We start from the raw sequence: 22,827 nt of genomic DNA on the forward strand, positions 1-22,827 counted from the left end.
TTTTTATAACGTTAAAGGCACTATATAAATATAAATTGTGTTGCAGCTGCTGCTCGGCAAATTTACTTATTTAGTAAGTGAGACATACAGGCCAGGTAGATTTAATCTCTGTTTGTACTGAGTTAGCAGAGCTCAACTAGTGCCTCAATTGGCTTCACTACCTCTGGTATGAAAGAGGAAAATCAGGGTGGGATCTCATTATTGATCATTTTCCAGTTGTTCCTACTGGAAGTACTAATTAGATCAGGCCAGTATTGGATTATTTGCGGCTGAAGAATAAATAAAAGTTCCATTGGGAGATGCCAGAAGGTGACTGTGAAATGACACCCCAACAGGGAAAGAATTGGGTGAGGGACTTTTTCTTTAAACGAACGTCAATTAAATATAACTAAAAGGAGAATTACAAGTAAGAGAACAGTAGGAAGATGGATTATAGATAGCAGCAAGAGGGATCCAAAGAACTCAGTTCTGGAAGATGGTTGAGAATATTTTAGACTAGACTGATTCCTTAAGGAATATAAAAACAAAATACTGCGGTTGCTAGAAATTGGAAATAAATATAGAAAATGCTGGAAATACTGAACAAGTCTGACAGCATCTGTGGAGAGAAAAACTGAGTTAACGTTTCAGGTTGTTTAAAACACTTTGGGATGAAAGGCGTTATTTAAATGCAAGACTTTTTGTGTCAGCCATGGCTCAGTTGGTAGCACTCTCACCCCTGAGTCATAAGGTTGTGGTTTCAAGCCCCACTCTAGTATCTTGAGTCATAGAGTTATACAGCACAGAAACAGGCCCTTTGGCCCATCGTGTCCGTGCCAGCCATCAAGCACCTATCTATTCTAATCCCATTTTCCTGCACTTGGCCTGTATCCTTGTATGCTATTGCGTTTCAAGTGCTCATCTAAATACTTCTTAAATGTTGTGAGGGTACCTGCCTCTACCATCCCTTCAGGCAGTGTGTTCCAGATTCCAACCACCCTCTGGGTGAAAACATTTTTCCTCAAATCCCCCCTAAACCTCCTGCCCCTTACCTTAAATCTATGCCCCCTGGTTGACACCTCCGCTAAGGGAAAAAGTTTCTTCCTATCTACCCTATCTATGCCCCTCATAATTTTGTATACCTCAATCAGGTCCCCTCTCAGCCTTCTCTGCACCAAGGAAAACAACCCTAGCCTTTTCAGTCTCTCTTCATACCTGAAATGCTCCAGCCTGGTGAATCTCCTCTGCACCCTCTCCAGTGCAATCACATCCTTCCTATAATGTGGCGACCAGAACTGTACACAGTACTCCAGCTGTGGCCTAACCAGCGTTTTATACAGCTCCATCATGACCTCCCTGCTCTTATATTCAATGCCTCGCCTAATAAAGGCAAGTATCCCATATGCCTTCCTAACCACCTTATCTACCTGTGCTGCTGCCTTCAGTGATCTATGGACATGTACACCAAGGTCCCTCTGTACTTCCTAGGGCCCTACCATCCATTGTATATTCCCTTGCCTTGTTAGTCCTCCCAAAATGCATCACCTCACACTTTTCAGGATTAAATTCCATTTGCCACTGCTCTGCCCATCTTACCAGCCCATCTATATCGTCCTGTAATCTAAGGCTTTCCTCCTCACTATTTACGACACCACCAATTTCCATGTCATATGCAAACTTACTGATCATACCTCCTATATTCACGTCTAAATCATTAATGTACACTACAAACAACAAGGGTTCCAGCACCGATCCTTGCGGTACACCACTGGTCACAGGCTTTCAATTGCAAAAACAGCCCTCAACCATCATCCTTTGCCTCCTGCCACTAAGCCAATTTTGGATCCAATTTGCAAAATTGGCAAAAGTGCAATATCAAGCTGCTGGCTTCTATTTGAACAGGTGTTAGGATTGCACTGGGGGAAAAAATCTGCCATTTAACTAATTTTTAAAAAGTGCTTCCCCGTGGCTCATTTGGTAAGTGTGCTGCTTGAACTGAACTATACAAACAAGGAAGGGCCCGGTTCTAATTCAGACTCTAGTCTGAACTGAATTAACTAATCTTAGCCAGGGTGATGATATGGTTATTACAGTTGGTATCCCTGGGCTACTGAAGTGAAAAATTAGCCAGGTCCTCATTAGAGTGACTTCTGCTGGAAATCCTTGAATGGATGCCTGACTTGGCTGTGATGTCATCCACAGTCAAATAGCCTGCTAATGCTTATGTCTAGACTCCCACAGGATGATTGGCCAACTATGTTGTTATACTGCAGCATGAGTCAGAACCTTTGGTTATTCTTTGCAGGTCGAAGCTGACTCAAGTTGGAGTCCAATGAACATCACTCCATGCACCTATTTGAGTGTTCATGCCCAATGTTCTGTCATCTCTCCACTCCACAGGGTACAAGTCAGCTGTGTGTATGGAGTACCCCAGCTGTGCTTAATTGAAATTCCTAATGCAGATTTTAGGCTATTCCAGGAAGTTCTTTCTTTGGTTGATTTCCAATCAGGTGAAATTCAAATGTCCTTTCTATGTCATTAGCCTTGTACACTGTTACAACAAAGATTAATGCACGCTTTAACAACAGTATTTCATATTTTTCCTAGGCACATGCAATCCTCTGAAAAGTAACTGATCTGAACATTTACTTCAATTAATTAAGACTTTAATTATATTTTCATTTTTAAACCTGCTTTAATTTAATACCTGATTCTCAGGTTTTCCATTTCACTTCATTGTATTTCTCCTTACTTGCCTTAGCTATTTCTAACAAAAACCACAAGCTGGAAACTCACAGCAGGTCAGTCTGTGCCTTTAAAGAGAACAAAAATACACTTATGTTTTGGTGCAGACTGTTGTTCAGAATGGTTAGGTTAATTTTTTATTAAAAGTATTGTGACCTTATGGAAAGGAGTTCCACCCAAGAGAGATCACCAATGAAAGAATTACATTAATTGCAACTTATACTTCAATAGCTTGCATTCATCAGGAAAATTCCAAAGTTTAGCCTCAGCCAATGCAGTTTCCTGCATGTAAATGATCAGAAGTTTTATTCTGACTGTTCCCAAAGTCATAATTATCCAAAATTCAAAACTTGCATTCATGTCTGTTCACTGAATTTTTGCTATTTAGGTATGATAATGCAGGCATTGCCAGACTTGGACACACAGGAACATGCAAACACAGATCCGGGTCATTAGAGAGAAGGTTAAGTTACTGTGTACAGTCTTGATTCTTTTGAGAATCCAGTTTTTTCAATGTCAGCTCATGGGTGATTTATGATAATGAAGCAACCTATGTCATTATATCTCCACTAATGCCCACCCACAACACATATCCTTTGACTCTGGTATTTTGTGCAATTCTCCTTCCTTTTCCTCATAATTGGTGACAAAACCTTCAACTGTTTGGGTCTTACATTTTGAAATTCTTTTCCTAAACCTCTCCACCCTTCCACTTCTACCTCTCCCAATAAAAGCCCTCTTAAAACCTATCTTTTCAGCCAATCTTTCAGTTACTGCTCCTAACCTTTCTCTTCCTGCTCAGCATAATAGCTCTTTGTGAAGTACCTTGGGATGGTAAAGATACTACCATTTTTACTCTGCAGAATTCACTCTGCAGAAGTACAGAAAAATCATTTTCACACAGTGACCTGGTGAAATCTGCATTATTTAAATAAATACTGCTGTTTTATTATAATAATAGGTTTCCACAGCTTGCTGCAGGGGAAGCACTTTTAAGAAAGTTCCCTAACCATTGTTCCCCTGGTATGACCTGGAATCACGATCATTTACCTCCTCTCCCCAATCTCAAAGCAGCATTGCTGGTAGTTGGCATAAAGAACTTTCGGAGCTTTGTTTTGGAGTGTGGAAAGTCATGGTTGCTCAACAAGGGGTTGGGATCGATGGGATATAGCAGGACTGCGTTGGGAACAGCAAGTACAGGAGGGAGCACTAAGGCGAGAAGGCACTAGTACTTAAGGCAGGGAACTCCATTCCCTAGCTACCAACTCCATTCCTCTCTCAGGCAACATTCTAAAATTAAGCCATTCTATTCGCAACCTTGGTGTTACATTTGACCCTGATTTGAGCTTCAGACCTCATATTCGCATCATCACTAAGACAGCCTATTTCCACCTCCGTAACATTGACCGACTTTGGCCCCGTCTCCGCTCATCTGTTGCTGAAACCGTCATGCCTTTGTTATCTCTAGACTTGACTATTTCAACACACTCCTGAATGGTCTCCCACATTCTACCCTAAACTCGAGGTCATGTCTTAACTCGCACCAAGTCCCATTCCCCTATCAACCCTATGCTCGCTGACCTACATTGGCTCCTGATCAAGCAACGTATTAAAATTTTCATCCTTGCTTTCAAATCCCTCCATGGCTTTGCCCCTCCGTATTCTGTAATCTCCTTCAGCCCTAGAAACTTCAGAAATCTGTGCTTCTCTAATTCTGGCCTCTTGTTCCTCCCCGATTTTAATCGCTGCTCCATTGGTGGCTGCTTCTTCAGTTGCCTAGGCCCCAAGCTCTGGAATACTCTCTCTACACCTTGCTTTTCTCCTTTAAAGCTGAATTCTTTGACCGAGCTTTTGGTCATCTGACTTAATATCTCCTTATGTGGCTTGGTGTCATATTTTGTTTTATAATGCTCCTGAGAAGCACCTTGGGACATTTTATTATGTTAAAAGTGCTATATAAATATAAGTTGTTGTTGGGTGGATAGAGGAAGTAGGAGGGGACAAGGTAACGGACAGCAGGAGGGAAGCAGGAAGACCTGAGTGCTCTGGCAGATAGAATAGGGTGGAGGAGAAGAATCTTACTCCCTACCCAGGTTTGAGATGCTTTACAAGCATCTTGCCAACCTGAGAAGCCTCTATTATTATTATTATTATTGTTATTATTATAATATGGCAAACTGAAACTTTTTAAAAAGAATTCAAGCCAACTTGAAGTTGGATCCTGCTGATGGCAAGAATACGGATTTTCTTTAGCATGGGTATTGGGGTTCGGGTTGGACCGGCAGCAGGAATGGCCCAGTGCGGCTTTGGATCGAGTAGAGAAGTAGCAGCAACCAGGTGAGAAAGGGGGCTGGTATATAGAAAGCTTTTCAGTGGGTCCCAGGTGGGTGACAGGAGATGGAAGCTAGGAGAACAAAAGCAGAGCTGAGTATGCAAGTTTAGATAGTCATAGTGTATGATGGGAAAGTTACAAGAAATAATTGTGTTTGTTCCAGGGAGTGCATGCATTCTTTTAATATATACAGATAATTTTTAATTAATCCTTGTTTACTCTCGAGAGTTTTAAAATGAGACAGTTATGATTTACTCTACAGATGATAATGGAAAACTCAAATGCTTATAAATAACTCAATACCTTGGAAAGACAAGGAGTAAAATGTTGTCCAAGCTAGCATTTAATTTAACTGAAATTTGCATGTATTTATCAATGAGCCGCCTACTCTGATTTGAAGTTCTATTTCTGTCTCACTGCATAGTTTAAACTGAAGTTAAATTTGGCTTCCAGGGTTTCTTCCGAAGAACAATTCGCATGAAGCTGAAGTATGAGAAATGTGATCGTAACTGCAAGATCCAGAAAAAGAACAGGAATAAGTGCCAGTATTGTCGCTTCCAGAAGTGCCTGGCGTTAGGGATGTCACATAATGGTTAGTCAATATTGCCAAAATGAGCAAATGAAAATTTAAGACATGATAAGTTGGCAGGCTTAACAGGTTTTCAAATAGCGAATTAAGTAATTTTATAAGCTATTTGTATAAATACATCTTATGTTAAGTTGTGCTTTACAAGCATCTGACATGGGAGAAATATCCTAAAAATCAGAGTATAAGTTGATAACTTGCCACAACTTCATTCCTGATTCACTTCAATTGTTCAGCTTCATTGTTGATTCCTAATTCAATTAGGAATTAGTCCAGTCTTTGAAAATGATTGTACCCATTGCGTCATACTTGCCAGGAAAGCCACAGGTTTAGCCATGACATCTGCTGAGTTAAATGTGCTTGGCTGATGTGGCAGTTTGGCACTAAGTATTGGTTTCACTGCATCCAGGCGATGGAGGGAGGAAAGCCAGCCAATGTTTCTGATCCTGATTACTGTCAGAAGAGGAAAGGAAAGAAATGCACAAAAAAAATCAACCAGGCAAGTCTGGTTTTAAAAAGAACATATGTTTTAAAGAGGTGCAACCTCAGAGTTGACTGTAAACTCTGTAAGGGTTGCTTTTGTCTTTCAGGTAACGTTTTAAACCAAAGCCCTGCCCCTGTTCAGGTGGCTGCAACAGATTCCATGGCATTTTTATGAAGAAGAACGGGGAGTTCCGTCAGTGTACTGGCCAACGTTCATCCCTCAACCAATGCCACCACAAACATTACAAATGCTCATTCACTTCATTGCTTTTTTGGAACCCTCCTGTATGCATATTGGCTGCCTGTGTTTTCCTACAAAAAATAGATGTGAAAGGTGCTATGTAAATCCCTGACTGTCTGTTCTTCTTTCCTTGTATGTTTTACAATGTCCTCTAAGCCCCTCGATTTGTGTTCCATCTTAGTGATACCTCACAGCTATAGTTTCTATAGTTCTTGATTATTCCTCAGTGTTATCTCTGGAGTTGTCAGGACAACAGCTCTGAAGAACAGTATGATCGCTGGTCCTTGTGTGTTGGGAGAAGGTTAAAGTGAAAGGGATACTTGTGTTACAGTTGTTATCAGTGTGGAGCACTGCCTGTTTTCAGTTTGTGCTAATGACCTTGGGTTGAAACCTCCAATGGCAGTAGAGCCTGCAATGATTGATACTGGCTGGAAATAGACTCGCGATTCACTGACCAGCCTAACAATAAATAATTTAAATGTAATTAAATTTATACTTAACCAAAACAAACTGAGTTCTTTGCTAAATCTAATTTTGTTTTTCTCTGGTAACAGCCATCCGTTTTGGGCGAATGCCTGAAGCAGAGAAGAAAAAGCTAGTTGCGGGACTTCTAGCTAGTGAAGCAACAGTTCAAAATCCACTAATAGCCGATCTGAAATCACTGGCGAAACATGTTTACGATGCATACCTAAAGAACTTCAATATGACTAAAAAAAAAGCACGAGATATCCTAAGTGGAAAGGCTACAAAGGACCCTGTAAGTAAAGGGAGAAGAAGAATCTTGTTGATCCTGGTTTGAATTTTGTGATCAGTATAAGTGCGCTTCATTACTTGGTTCTCCTAACGTTGGCTGCACTCATAAAAAACAAGAACCGAACAACTTACAGCTATATGGTGTACTTCACATCCTCTGGACATCACAAAGTGCTTCACAGCCAATGAAGCACCGCAACAACAAATTGCATTCATGCAGTGTCTTTTAACATAGAAAAATGTCCCAAGATGCCTCACAGAGGCTTAATCAGATAAAAACAAATGCTGAGCCAAAGAAGGCTGTATTAGAAGGGATGGCCAAAAGCTTGGCCAAAGAGATGACTTTTAAAGAGGGTCTTAAAGGGGAAGATGGAAGTGGTGAGGCAGAGAGGTATAGGAAGGGAATTCCAGAGCGTAGGGCCTAGATGACTGACTACCAACAATGAGGCAAAGAGAGGAGAGACATGCATGAGATCAGAGTCCATAGAGTGCAGATGTGGGGTAGTGGTGGAATTATAGGGTTAGAGAAGGTTACAAAGATAGGGAGGGGGGGTGGTGCCAAGAAGGAATTTAACCATGGTGAGAATTTTGAATGGAGGTTGGGAGCCAGTGCCGATCACTGAGGGCAGAGATGATGGGTGAGTGGGTCAGTGCATGATGGCATATGGGCAGCAGAGTTTTGGATGGACTGAATTTTATGTAGAATGGAGGGTTAGAGACTGGGGAAGGGGAGGGGTAGGAGAAGCAGAAGCAGCTGAACAGATAATCTGAATTTTAGTGATGACGAAGTCCACGAGCTCCTTGTGTTTGAGAGGGCAAAGCAGACAGTTGATAATGGAGACAAGAAGCTAGTACTTTTGAAGTGCACACCCTGAAATAATCAGTAAACATAAATGAGTTGACCTTTATTTCTGAGACAACAGAGACCTGTTTTTTCATAGGTTTCCTGATCTTGGTTGAGAACAACAATCTCCTCCGGTTTGTAAATTGTTCAGGCTGTTGAGTTTCAAAATTACATCATGATATACACACCCTGAGGCATGGCACCTGCGCAGTTTGATTCCCTAGTCCACTCACTACATGCAATTCCATCATAACACAACAATCCCACGCCCACTCCCAGAACTGCTTTCTCTCAGACTTGCACAGGGACCCATACAAGGCAGCTGTATAAACATGGGAGAGAAATGCATGGAGCTCGATCTCTAAAATGGAATGAAAGAATGATAAGTGTAGACATAATCCAAACTCTATGTACCAACTGGTAGGAAGTTATACTTGCAGTGTAACAAATTTACTTAGGCAATTTCCAATAAAAAATGTTAATTATAGGCATTTGTGTCAGAAAGTGTGTGTGCAAATGTAGAATTTATAATATAACGTGATTATTACTTTCAGATAGAACTGGAGGGGTGTACTTTGAATAGAAAGTACTCTTCCTAGACTTTGCTTTCCAATTAAATTTAGGGAAAAAACCATGCACTTCTTTTGAGATTCAGTGGATGGCTCTCAGAATAAAACAAAAGTGCAGGAAAAGGTAGGCTGCAACCTCCTATATGGCAATAACGGTCAAATAATGGCTTCTGAGACTTTTTCAATCAATTTGATGCAAAATTGCGACACAGCTGCATAGATACTTAAAGTACTGTTTCTTATGTTATAGAAATTTAACTTTAATCCAGAATGAAAATGAGACAAGAATTCTTTACTGTTTGACATAGCAGTCCCAACTGAGAATGATGTTAGCGCTATAATAATGCATAACTCATATTGTGATGTAATGCCATGTTTGTGCTGAACTGTAATCTGGATTGGCATTAGATATCAGTGCTTCATGTTTTTGTCCAGTTCCGAGAAATATAAATGAGGCTCTTTCGATGGTGAATTATTTGAAGTTCGTTCACCTGAAAGTTGCCTGGCCCAAAGACCGGAATGGGTGACAAACACTTGGGCTTGATAAAAGTACCCCCTCTCCACGCCACCACCCCCCCCCACCCCCGTCGTCCCAAGCTAACCAAACAAATTTTAGATTAGAACAGTCTGGTTATTGATTTTGTTTTTTTTAAAGGGAAAGTTTTGGCTGTTGCTGGAAATATTGAAGTGTAAGATCTTTTTTCCAGAGTCAAGCCTCTGGCTTACATTTATATTGCACCTTATGTCTCTCAGAAATATGTCAAAGTGCTTTATGTGCACTTAATTATTTTGAAATACGCAAATTATTACTGTATAAGCAAATGGTACTGCCATTTTGTACACGGCAAGATTTCTAAAGCAGCATTGGGATGAATAATCGGTTAATCTGTTTTAGTGTTGTTGGCCCAAGACACTAATAATGCCGTGGAGTCTTCAACATACATCTGAAAACATCTATTCCAAAGCGTAGCTCCTTAGCCTCACTACAACACTGGGATGAATATCAGCCTGGATTACATGCTGAAGTCCTGAAGTGGGACTTGAATGCATAGCCATCTGACTGAGAAGGAAGTGTCCTGTCAAATGCCAAGCTATTAGAAATATAGCTTCCAACAAGCACTATTTTTCTGAAGTCAAATGTTAAGGCTATATATTTCCAAATGTATTTAGCATTGGAGCTAAATCATGCCCAATAGAGAAGCACTTAATACAGCTGTTAAATTCTGTCCTTCAACAATATCCATGCAATGAGCACAAACAGTTCAAGATGCAGAACCTGATATGTTTGTATGAATAATTCAGTGTTGTAATCGGTCTTGTGGTATAATAATTATGTTGTTTGCAGTAGTTCATGTTATTGGCAGTGCTGCATAGAGGTTAGCATGCTTTTTTATTGCAAATAATTTTTTGCAACATTTTTTCTGCACTGGATTTTGTGTGCACTCATTTTGGGGGAGGAAAATGGGACGACCATGGAATTCATAAATAGTTAATTGTCCTCTTTTCACACCCCTCATGCCTGAGGCAAATCATGGAACGGTTCATAGGAAAATTCAATGGTACAATTCAGAACCATTGTGTGATGAGGACTGTGGTCCGTGCATGTTTTTGTTTTGTTGAAAGTGGCAGGGTAGTACTCCAGTGGTTGGTGTCATGTGCATTGACTGGCTGAGGTTTGTCCATCGCTAAAAAATATTGGTGATATTGGATATAATGCACACATTCATACTTTTTCTCTGATCGTGACTTGGCAATAGCCATTATTATCCTGTGCAAGAGTTAATGTGTGGGATAGAATAATTTTTTTTTAATTGACACATGATACCTAGTGGGGTTCCAAACATTTGCAGTGTTCTGCTTACGGTTTAAAAAGATTGAACTTCACTTAAAGTCTAGACCAAATATAGTTATGATTTGCCCTTGGGAAGTTGTGATGAGCCACCTTCCTGAACCGCTGCAGTGCATCTGGTGTAGGTACACCCACAGTTCTCTTAGGGAGGGAGTTCCAGGATTTTGACCCAGCAACAGTGAAAGAAGGCGATATAGTTCCAAATTAGGATGGTGAGTGACTTGGAGGCGGATTTGCAGGTGGTGGTGTTCCCATGTGTCTGCTGTCCTTGTCCTTCTAGGTGGTAAAGGTCGCGTGTTTAGAAGGTGCTGTTGAAGAAGCCTCGGTGAGTTGCTGTAGTGCATGTTGCAGATGATCACATCAAATTAATGTTTTTCTATTTGTAGTTAGTTTCCAGTACCAATCTATTTGTTAATAGATATTAATGTGTTTTCAATACTCTACTGTTCAGAATTAGGAACTTAAAATGTTGGGATGTATTTTTGAACGTTTACAATCAATGTACAGCAGAGACATCTGGTGACTATAGATGGTACTGTGCGAGCCTTCTGACTGAGAGGGCAATACGTCAGAACTTCTGAATAGAGAGTTTCAACACAATAGACTTATATTTGGTGAAAGTGTAATCCTAGGCTTTTAGTCTCTTAAGTCATGCTCCTTCACCCCCACAACCCTCATCAGCTACATGTGCATGCTGTCTCAGTATCACATGCTTTCTGTGTCACGCTGCTTTCTTTCTGACTTGCATTCAGTCATGCATGATCTGTGTCTCTCAATTGTGCACATACTCTCAAGTTCACATGCTTGCCTGCCTTCTGAGTCACTTGTGTTCTGTGTGGCTCTTTTTCTTTTTGTCTCTCTTTGACTTGCACTTTCTCTCACTTACAACTATAATTCCAATTTACATAGTATCTTTTGCATTAAAAAGACAAAGGCGATCTGGAAAATGGATACCAAGGAGAGGTGACCAAAAATTTAGTCAAAGAGGTTTATTTTGAGGAAATTTTAATGAGAGAGATGAAGAAGCAGAGGGTTTTACAAAAGGAATTTCAGAGTGGAACCTAGGCTTGTGGCAGACTCTGCCCAGTCGTGTGACATGAGGGTGGGGTTGCACATGAAGTTGGAGTCTTAGAATAGGCAGTTCAGTGGGGATATGTAGCTTGAGAAATTGCAGAGGATAATGTGGGATGAGGTACCAAAGGAATCTTAGCCTAAGGCAAAGATTTTAATCTTGAAGTGTTGGGGAACAGAGAGCCAATGTAGGTAGGTCAGTGAGGACTGGGATGAAGGGAAAGCCGGATAGGATACATGCAGCAAAGTTTTGGGCAAGTTGAATTTTTTGAAGCATGGTAGGTCAGAAAGGAGATGATTGGAGTAGTTGATTCTGTAGATGACAACGACATTTACACAGTGGCTTGAATAGCAGAGGAACTTGGGTAGGAGCAGAGACAGGCATTGTTACAGAGTTGGAAGTCAGCATCTGTGGTGGAGGGTATATCAGATCTGAAGCTTAACTTGGGGTTGAACAGGATACTGAGGTTTCAAAGACTCAGGTTCAGCTTGAGACAGTGGCTGCCAATGGAGGTAGAATCAGTGGCAGTGGAAGAGAGGTAGTTCAGGATGATCTTCCATGTACATGGAAGCTTTTCTGATGTCTGCAGATGACGTCAATGAGGAAGAGAAAGACCAGCAATAGGTCCTTGGGGCATTCTGCAGGTTATAGTGAAGGGATGGAAAGAAAAGCCATTATGGAGATGCTCTGGTTACGTTTGGAAAAACAGGAGTGGAATCATGCAAGCATAGTCCCGTATGGCTGGACAACAGAGGAGGGGCGTTTGAGGAAAATGGCATGGTTAACCATGGGACTCTGCAGAAAGGTCAAGGAAGGATAAAGCATCATGGTCGCATTCACAGACATACACTGCTTTGTGTTTTCTTTCTCTCTCTCTCTCTGTTTTCCCCTACCCCTGACACCAGTAACATACCCCTTTCGACGGACTGCTCCCTCTCAGTACCCTTAAGATTTTTCTGAGAATTTGAGCATATTTTCAAACTGTTCATCCTGATTTTCTTGGTATGAAATCTGATCCTGTATGCATATCAAATTATTGTTTAAACAAATTGAAATAGCCATTGCAGAAAAATCCAAGCTACTTTAATTTTATATATATTTTTAAATTTATACTTATTTTATCTTTTCAGAACCTTCTTTCATTCCTTAACTTCTTCATTTCCCTGTATTTTTAATCAGCGGAGTGGGAGAACCAGGAAAACAAATTTCTACTGGTTCCGTTTGTCGTTATTCAGTTCTATAACAAAATTACTGAGCAAATACTCTCGCACTTATTTTCCAAGTCCTTAATGCACAATTATATTCCCAGTTTCACATTAATGTAAAGTGGCTTTGGATGCGCATCAACAGAAAAATTACAGTATAACTTGGAGGGCTAACCCCTGGAGATTGTCGCCCATCAATTTGAACTTGCATCGAATGGTATATAACTCCAGCCTTACTCTTCACCTGTGTGACATTTCCCCTCTGTCACCTGATGTACCTCTGCATTTTCCATCAATATTTTTAAATATTGAGGGAAATGAAGTTGGTAACAGGGAACTTAAAAGTGTTAGCATTTGCACTGGCCCGTGGATATTTTCCTCACTCACTTCTGGCTAGCTGAATAAAATGGGTCATTATTAATTCCAAAATTAATGGAAATTTTTGTACTGCCAGCTTTTTAATTGATTGTTATGTATAGCATTAGAACTGTAGGAAATCTTCATATTTGATGGTGCTTTCAATTATATCCTGATATTTTTAAAAAGTCAAGGTCACTTTTCTCTTTGGCTATAAGGTAGTAAACACACATCTGGTTCTCCAAGCAAATTCTAATTTATAATTTTCTCTCCTGAATGCAGCCTTTTGTTATTCATGACATGGAGACCCTCTGGCAGGCCGAGAAAAATCTAGTTTGGAAACAATCGGTAAATGGAATTCCGAATAAAGAGATTGCGGTTCATGTCTTCCATCGTTGCCAGTGTACAACTGTTGAAACCGTACGAGAACTCACTGAATTTGCCAAGTGCATCCCTGAATTCTTAAAGCTGTACCTGAATGACCAGGTGACATTACTAAAATATGGTGTACATGAAGCCATTTTTGCCATGTTGGCATCAATTATGAATAAGGATGGTCTTCTTGTGGCTAATGGAAATGGATTTGTGACTCGGGAGTTCCTGAGGAGCTTACGCAAACCGTTTAGTGAAATTATGGAACCCAAATTTGAGTTTGCAGTGAAATTCAATGCCTTGGAACTGGATGATAGTGACTTGGCTCTTTTTGTGGCTGCCATTATTTTATGTGGAGGTAAGGAAATAACCATATTTATCTCTGCAAGCACTGACTCTCTTCACTTCGTAGAATCATGGAATAGTACAGCACAGAAGGAAGCCATTCAGATTATAGAGTTTGCACCGGCTCTTTCGAAGAGCAATCCAGTTAGTTCCCACTCCCCCGCTCTTTCCCCATATTCCTGTAATTTTTTTCTCCTTCAGGTTTCCAATTCCAAATCCAATTCCCTTTTGAAGGTTACTATTCAATCTCTATCCACCACCAGCCTTTCAAGCAGTGTGTTGCAAATACTAACCACTTGTTGGTAAAAGAAGTGTTTCCTCATGTTGCCCCTAGATCTTTTGCCAGTCATGTCAAATCTGTGCCCTCTAGTTGTCAGCCCTTCAGCCATTGGAAACAGTTTCTCTTAGAACATCAGAAATAGGAGTAGGTCATAAGGCCCCTCAAGCCTGCTCTGCCATTCAGTTAGATCGTGACTGAACTTCTACATCAACCTCACTTTCCTGCCCTATCCTCATTTCCCTTGATTTCCTTAGTACCCAAAAATCAATTGATCTCGGCTTTGAATATACACATCGATTGAGCATCCACAGCTCTTTGGGATAGAGAATTCAAAAGATTCACAACTCTGAGGGAAGAAATTTCTCATCTCAATCCTAAATGGCTGACCCCTTCTGACCTCTTAGCTGAGACTATGACCCCTTGTTCTAGAAACAGCTTCTCAGCATCTTCCCTGTCAAGCTTTTAAAAGTTTTATACGTTTCAAAGAGATTTATTTGGTCTAACTAAACCCTTCATGATTTCAAACACTTCCATCAAATCCCCACTTAGCCTTCTCTGCTCTTAAGGAGAAAACCCCCAGCTTCTTCAGTCCATTCCTCAACCCTGGGACCATTCCAGTAAATCTCTTCTGTACTTTAAAGTCTTCAGGTCCTTCCTAAAGTGTGTTGCTCAGAATTGGATACAATTCTCCAGCTGGGAAAGAACTAGTGTTTTATATATAGTGCTTTATATTCTTTGCCTCTATTTATAAAGCCCGAGATCCCATCTGCTTTATTAACTGCTGCCATCTGCGAGCACTGACTCCTTTCACATTACTGCTGCCAGCTGCATATAGTGATTCCCTTCACATTACTGCCTCCACCTACATAGGAATAAGAGTAGGCCATTTATCCCCTTGAGCCTGTTCCACCATTCAATGAGATCATGGCTGATCTGCAACCCAACCCCATATACCTGCCTTGCCCCATACCCATTAATAACTTTGAGTAACAAAAATCTATCAATTTACAATTGATCTAGCGGAAGAGAATTCCAAACTTCTACCATCCTTTGTGTGCAGATGTGTTTCCTATTTTCGCTCCTAAAATGTCTGAGTATAATTTTTAGACTAGACTTCCCAACTAGTGGAAATAGTTTCTCACTCATAGTTTGTGTATTCCCTCCTGGTAATTTGACCCTTGGAGTCCTGGTACATCTACACTGCAAAGCCAATATATCCTTCCTCAGGAGTCATGCCCAGAACTGCTCACAGTACTCCTGATGTCGTCTAATCAAGCTTGAGTTTTCCCCCTTGTATTCTAATCCTCCAGATATAAGGGCCAGCATTCCATTAGCCTTTTTGATTACTATTCTGTACATATTCATGACATTTTACTAATCTACATACTGGGATCCTCAATTCTCTTTAGACGTCTGCTTTTTCTAGCTTTTCACCATTTAGAAAGTACCCTGTTTTATCCTTATAGGTCCAAATAGATGACCTCACATTTGCTTACATTGAAATCCATTTGAGACAGTTTTGCCTATTCACTTAATTTAGAAATATCTCTTGGTAATGTTATGCTTCCATCCACACTGCTTACATTGCTACCTATCTTTGTGTCATCAGCAAATTTGGATATGTGGCTTTCTAACCCATCATCTAAGTCATTAATAAATACGGTGAATAGTTGAGGACCCAACGCAGAGCTTTGTCAGACACCAATAGTCACATTCTGGCAATTAGAGTATCTGCCCCTTATTCCTACTTTCTTTCCTGTTGCTCAACCATTTCCCATCCAGGTCAATAATTTGCCCTCAATTGCATGGGCTTCAACATTAGCTAACAGTCTGTTATGAAGGACTTTATCAAATGCCTTCTTGAGGTCCATATAATTAACATCCATTGATTTTTCCATCCACTACATTAGTCCTCTCTTTAAAAGATTTGATCAGGTTCATCAGGCATGACCTACCCCTTACAAATACATCTGGCTCTCTTAATCACATGAGTTTTCTAGATGTTCAGTCAACCCATTCTTAATTGTAGCCTCTAGTAATTTCCCAACGACAGATGTTAGGCTAACTGGTTTATAGTTCCCTGGTTTTCATCTCTTTCTCCTTTCGTGAAATTTTCCAATATAAAGGAACAGTTCCCAAATTGAGAGAACTTTGGAAGATTATAGTTAGGACATCTGCAATGTTCTCACCTACTTCCTTTAAAACCCTGGGATAAAAACCATTTGGTCCTGGAGGTTTGTCATTCTTTAGTGCAATTGTTTTCTTCATTACTGTTTTTTTTGCTTACGCTAATTTTGGAGAGTTCTTGTCCCTGATTTGATATTACTTTCATCGGGATGTCCAAAATGCTGACCTTTTCCTCTACTGTAAATATTGACTCAAAGTAATTATTCAATATGCCCGCCATTTCCTATTTTCATTGACAATGTCACCATTATCAATTGTCAATGGACCCACATTGCTCCTGACCACTTTTTCTTAATATAATTGTAAAAATTGTGTTGATTTTGATATCCCTTAGAAATTTATTTGCTTAGTCCTTTTGTAGCTCTTACTACCTGTTTTGTCACCCTTTTGCTGTTCTGTGTATCTTTCCCATTTTTCAGGAGCTGTCATTCTTTTGCACTTTTGTGTGCTTTTTCTTAGTTTCATTTTGTCACCTCTTTAGTCATCCATGGCTTTTTTTTTTGCAAGTAGCGTTCTTGCCCCTTAGGGATATAAACTGGTTCTGTATCATAGCAAATTCTTTTTGACCACCTGCCACTGATCTTTTGCTGTTTTAACTCATAGACTAACTTGACCGGTTTACTGTGGACATTCTGTTTCATCACATTGCAATCAACTTTACCTAAATCTAAAATCTTAGTAGCTGTTTCCCCCTTTTAAGCATGACATTGAATTCAATCACATTATGATCACTGTTAGATAAATGTTCACACATTGTTAGGCTTTTAACTAAATCTGGCTCATTGCTCATTAATACACCTAGGGCGGCACAGTGGCGCAGTGGTTAGCACTGCAGCCTCACAGCTCCAGGGACCCGGGTTCGATTCTGGGTACTGCTTGTGTGGAGTTTGCAAGTTCTCCCTGTGTCTGCGTGGGTTTTCTCCGGGTGCTCCGGTTTCCTCCCACAAGCCAAAAAGACTTGCAGGTTGGTAGGTAAATTGACCATTATAAAATTGTCAGTAGTATAGGTAGGTGGTAGGGAAATATAGGGACAGGTGGGGATATTTGGTAGGAATATGGGATTAGTGTAGGATTAGTATAAATGGGTGGTTGATGGTCGGCACAGACTCGGTGGGCCGAAGGGCCTGTTTCAGTGCTGTATCTATAATCTAATAATCTAATCTAATATGGCATGTGCCCTTGTTTGTTCTAGGACACATTGTTGCAGAATGCTGACTCTGACTCACTTAAGAAATTCTTTTGATGTGTGCTAGTCTTCTTGTCCCAACCTATATGAAAGTTAAAAACCCCATTAAAACCACTCTGCCTTTGCTACATGCTTGTCTAATCTCTGCATTTATACAATCTACCACCTCACAGCTGCTACCAGGGGGTTTATACACACCTCCCAATTCAGTCTTAAATACTTTTCTGTTTCTTAATTCTATGCATAAAGTCTGCACTGCTTGCTTACCTCTCATTATATCCTCCCTTATCATTGAAACAATTTCATCCTTAATCACTAAGGCTACTCTTCCCTCTACCATTTTCCCTATTTTTCCTGTAGACCTTATAACCTGGTATGTTTAGTTCCCATTCCTGACTGTCTTGCAGCCATGTCTCAGTAATGGCTACCATGTCACACCCTCCAAATTGAATTTGCACCTGCAATTCAGTCAGTTTGCTCCTTACACTCTGTGAATTTGTATTAAGAATGCTTATTTGGGCCACACATGCTAACCTATCCTTCAGCTCTAATTATCACTCACATGTTTCTTATTTCTTTCTCCTGGCTTAATCACTTTACATCTCTTAATTTTTATTTTAACTGTATTGCCTAAAGCACAATTTGTTGCTGTTGTTCTACTCTCTTCCCTGTCGTTTGTTTTTGAACTATTAATACAACCTTTTCCACCTGAGCCCTCCCCTCCCCCCATTGCATGCACTGATGCACTGTCTCCCCTCACATCACTGCCTCTGTTCACATGGCTACTATCATCTGCAAATTGCCTATTTTTCTTTCTCACTTTCCCTGTCACTTTTCTCAATGTTTGTACTGGATGGGATGCAATTCTGCAGCCTCTGGTAGTCCTTGGGTATCTCACCTATGTGGTCGCTCTTCATGTGTGACACGGGACAGTGAATGTGAGAAGCCTACACAACTACAGAAGGCATCACAGTTCAATTTCATCCTATCCTCACCTAGCAAACATGCCTCTAGCAGGGTCACAGGTTACCCATTGGGATCAGGAACCCTGGCTACCTTTCCTAAATCAAAGTTGAAACCGCTTGTAACACCCTCTTCCTATTTCACAGAACAGTAATCCTGAGTGGGAATCCTGGTTGATTATCCCTTTCCTATTCATTAGGAGCTCAGAGGCCAATTGTACTGCACTGGTTGAGATCAGTTAATTTAGCTGACCAGGAAATAAACCTTGGATCTTCTATGGCTGTATGAGTAGTTACCATAAAATGCTTTTATTTTTAAGTGCAGTATATGATTTATTTATCCCTTAAGCTGTGAGCTGGTTTCAAAGCTTGACTTTGAGGTTTAAAGTTTATTTAACTGTAACAGTTGAAATCAGCCACAAGCTGCTTGATATTTTGAAATTTGTGTATTTTACAAGTTTTTTAAGGAAAAATGTTAATCTCATGTTTCACAAATGCATTTTTTTACCAGCTTCATAAATGAACTTGTCAGTCTTCTGATATTAGTCTATTGAGGAGCCAAGCCTTTTTGTTTAGTATGCAAATCTTATTTGCCAAGTGAAAAATTGTATGCAAATGGTTGCAAAGCAGCATAACTGCACTGAAACACTTCCTGTGTAAAGGCAGCACAAAGCTATGAGTTGTACAGATCCTGATCTGTAGATACTGCACTCTTGCAGCAAATGAAGTTTCAGTACTGACATTAAATATTCAATTTAAAAATTGACTGATGAATTTACATAACGGCAAACCTATTGACAGCAGACCTGGTTCTGGCTGCAATATAAATGTGGTGATGTCTATTGCCACAGAGAACCACCTCAACAAGTGGTATGTTCTTTCGCAGCCAGAGGTGCAGTGCCACTAGCAGTAAATATAAATTCTGCTGCAAGAATTGCACTTTTTCTCAGGCCATGATTGGGCTTGGTGTTTATCTGGCCTGTATAGTCTAACAGCAGTTTTTGCATTGCTGATGGTTCAGATTACACCCCCTCCCCTCCCCGACCCCCCCAACATCGATGATCGTCTGCAGATAGAAAATTAAGGTTATGGTTATGACTTTTCAACAACAGGTAATGAGCAATCTTGCATGTCTGTTTTTCCATTGCTGAAGATGCACCTTCTTTTCCTTTATCCCTCTTTCCGAATGTAACCCGCAGCGACCTTAACTTCAGTCCTGATCTGCAACATAACTTGCGGCACTCGCTCGCCTTCACTTTCCCATCCAGGGAAACCTGGTGCCACCGAGGTGGGGAAGGGGTCAACTCTGCAGTATTTGTATAGGGAACCTTTGTGGGGGGGAAGGGGTCAACTCTGCCATATTTGTATTAGGAGTGGGGGGGGGGCGGGTATAGAGGTCAACTGCAGTATTTGTATAGGGAACGTGGGGGTAGGGGTCAACTCTGCAGTATTTGTATAGGGAACGTGGGGGGAGTGGTCAACTCTGCAGTATTTGTATAGGGAACGTGGGGGGAGGGGTCAACTCTGCAGTATTTGTATAGGGAACGTGGGGGGGGAGGGGTCAACTCTGCAGTAATTGTATAGGGAACGTGGGGGGGAAGGGGTCAACTCTGCAGTTTTTGTATAGGGAAGGGGTCAACTCTGCATTTTGTTGAACTGTCTGCAGGGCTGTCGGCAGCACCTGCTCCCACATCAGGTGATGCTGTGAACAGCTTCACCAATGCTGCCCCCACCACATAATTGGGGGGTGGGGGGGTGGCCACCGTGAATATGCTAACTGGCTGCCCACCACACAATCGCGACGGTGTGGGTCCCGCGCAGGTGGCTGCCATTTTCTGTACCCGCTGCTGCTCCCAGTGGTGGGACAACAAAATCCAGCCCAAAGTGTTTGTGAGTGGATAGGCAGGATATCCAGCTTGACTATTGATTCCCCACAATTGAATAGCCCTCCAAAAATCACTGTCCCAGCTAATGTATTTAAAAATTGTCTACTTGTGTAGATTGTGCTTGTGGAACTCTGACTGGTTTGTATTTTAATTTGGACACCCCAGTGTCCATGAGATCGATAATTAGATCTTATGAGTCTGATACAGGTTACAGAAAATGCATTCAATAGTGTAAATACCATGACCTGGCTCCTGGCTGTCAGTTTCCCAGAATTGGGATTAAGTTTAAAACTACCATGAATTTGGTATTCAAGATCTCTCTCAGTATAGGGCAAAAAAAATAAAAATTGTATTTCTCATGTGGACAGGCAACTCAAGAGTAAACCCACTCATACTATAAAATTGGCAGCCCTCAGCACCCAGAGACACCATCGGCTGCAGTTTACATTCACTGCTAGTGAGGCTGATGGCTTAAAGGTCTCAGAAAACCACTTTCTGTCATGATTCTAAACTTCTCCAATGGCATTAGCCTGATTTTTCTTTTTATATTGCAGCACTGCCATCAAAAGCAAGAAAATATGTGTCAAATTGTTAGTTTGTGGCTCCTGCAATTCCAGTTTTTGACCAGGCTCCTTTAACTTCCAGCTTCAGGAAGTTGTGCAAAAATTCAGTTTTATAGAATCTTTTGGCTCTGTTACCCTTGTCTGGATTTACTTGAATGTTTGCCTACAAGGAGGGGAAGGAGAGTAAACAGCTAGGAATAAGGTGGAAAATGTTCTATTCTTAAGCATCATTGTCTCAGCTGAACAATCAGATCAAAAAAAATGCTAACAAATTAGCCCGTAATTTTTTCTTTTAATGTAGACCGTCCTGGGCTGATGAGTGTGAAGCAGATTGAAAAGATGCAAGACAGTATTCTCCAAGCCTTGAGCCTACACTTGCAAACCAACCATCCAGACTCTCAGTACCTCTTCCCAAAGCTCCTCCAGAAAATGGCTGATCTGCGCCAGCTAGTAACTGAGAATGCGCAGCTTGTCCAGAAGATTAAGAAAACTGAAGCAGATACTTCATTACATCCTCTGCTACAGGAGATCTACAAGGACATGTATTGACAAACATTGCACATTCAGTATACATGCTTAATTTCACACACCCACGCCAAACCCCAACATGGCTCCATTGAACTCTCACCAAAATAGGTCTGCGTGATGATACGTAATAGATCTGTAACTAGGCACTCCTCTCTGAATTTTCTGTTCTTCAGTTGGCTGATTGCAGCTGACTCATTTGAAGTCAGCAGAACAGAACTATAATGATTAAAGCTGAAGAATGTGGGAAAGCATATACATTTACAACACTACTGACTTACTGCAATAAATGATTTTTGTGTTGTAATTTATGATCTTGGTTACAGTACTAAAACTTCTGCTTGGTAGATGCAACCCTGGCCAGAAACAAAATTTTGCATAACTATTCAATGGTACTAAGCATGCTGAGCCCAACAGTATACATCCATTTTGCTGGTCTTCATTCTGATATAATTAGAGGGTATGGAAATTGTATAAACTGCTGCAATGAATGTAGAGTATACTATGTAACAATCCGTAGTGGAAAAGAACTTGCATCAAGAAGTACTTAGTTAAGAATGTGCATAAATTTATAGGGCTAGTCATTAACTTTTTCCGAGGTAGCATTTTTGGAGACAGTAATTTACCACCTTTCAAAAGGACTCTGTGTGAAGTGCTTTGAGAAGTTTCACAAATGTAATGAATTGCTTAGATAAATGCAATTCTTTCTTTAATGATGAAGAATTTCATTCAAGTTATTCAAGTCACTACTTTCACCCTTCTGTATCTGACAGCTGTACCTGCTTACCAAACTCTGTTGAGGGCATGTTTGTAAATTCCCTGTTGGGCATTAACGTTTAGGATTGGGAGAAACTGACCCTTTACCTACCATTTTACAGACTGTTCTAAGGGTATCTGCAGTAGGCTTATAGCCTTGGACTGTTCACAGGAGCATTCCTTCCTTGCTTTGGTAAAATGCACCCAAATAGGCTCAGCAGGATTAGTGAGGAACCTTTAATGAAGCTCTCAGTTTACATCATTGAAGACTTTGGCGGGAAATAATATGGTCAGAAGCTCTGAGTGAAATATTACTATATATGAAAGTAATGAAATTGTTCTAATGTCTTTCTAATTAGTAATGAAATATCTAGTTGAAACAGATCTATCTTAATTGCCAAAACTGTATTTTCCCTTTGCATTGAAAATTGTTAATTTGGTATGGCCTGGTTACAGTTCTGTTTTGTGTTCTGTTGTGCCTCTTAATGGCACACTGGATACATCCATATTTATTTATTTCCTTCCATTTCTATGTTGTAGCAACTTTCTGAAAAGATTTTTTTGAATACGCTATTTTCCTGATGAGTACTGAATTCCTATAGACATGGAAATGCTGCAGTTTTTCTTCTCTAGGAGCCATTTTAACAAGGAATGCTTCAATAATTGGGAGCACAAGTGGAACAAGAATAGTAGTACAGTATCTCCAAGCTATTGGTTTGTGACTGGCTGGCAAACTCCAAACTCAGCTAC

General features: G+C 40.5%; 1 protein-coding gene across 1 annotated transcript in view; it reads left to right on the forward strand.

Annotated features, from left to right (window-relative positions):
• Positions 1–21,437, forward strand: part of LOC137383826 (peroxisome proliferator-activated receptor delta-like) — a 79,408-nt gene extending 57,971 nt beyond the window's left edge. Inside the window, exons 4-7 of the mRNA XM_068057096.1 lie at positions 5,510–5,648; positions 6,921–7,123; positions 13,298–13,745; positions 21,098–21,437. Of these exons, the coding sequence (XP_067913197.1) occupies positions 5,510–5,648; positions 6,921–7,123; positions 13,298–13,745; positions 21,098–21,345 (1,038 nt within the window). The 3' untranslated portion in view covers positions 21,346–21,437. The remainder of the gene's footprint in view (positions 1–5,509; positions 5,649–6,920; positions 7,124–13,297; positions 13,746–21,097) is intronic.
• The last annotated feature ends 1,390 nt before the right edge of the window (positions 21,438–22,827 follow it).

The sequence above is a fragment of the Heterodontus francisci genome, chromosome 25 (genome assembly GCF_036365525.1).
Source record: "Heterodontus francisci isolate sHetFra1 chromosome 25, sHetFra1.hap1, whole genome shotgun sequence".
Classification (NCBI taxonomy): Eukaryota; Metazoa; Chordata; class Chondrichthyes; order Heterodontiformes; family Heterodontidae; genus Heterodontus; species Heterodontus francisci.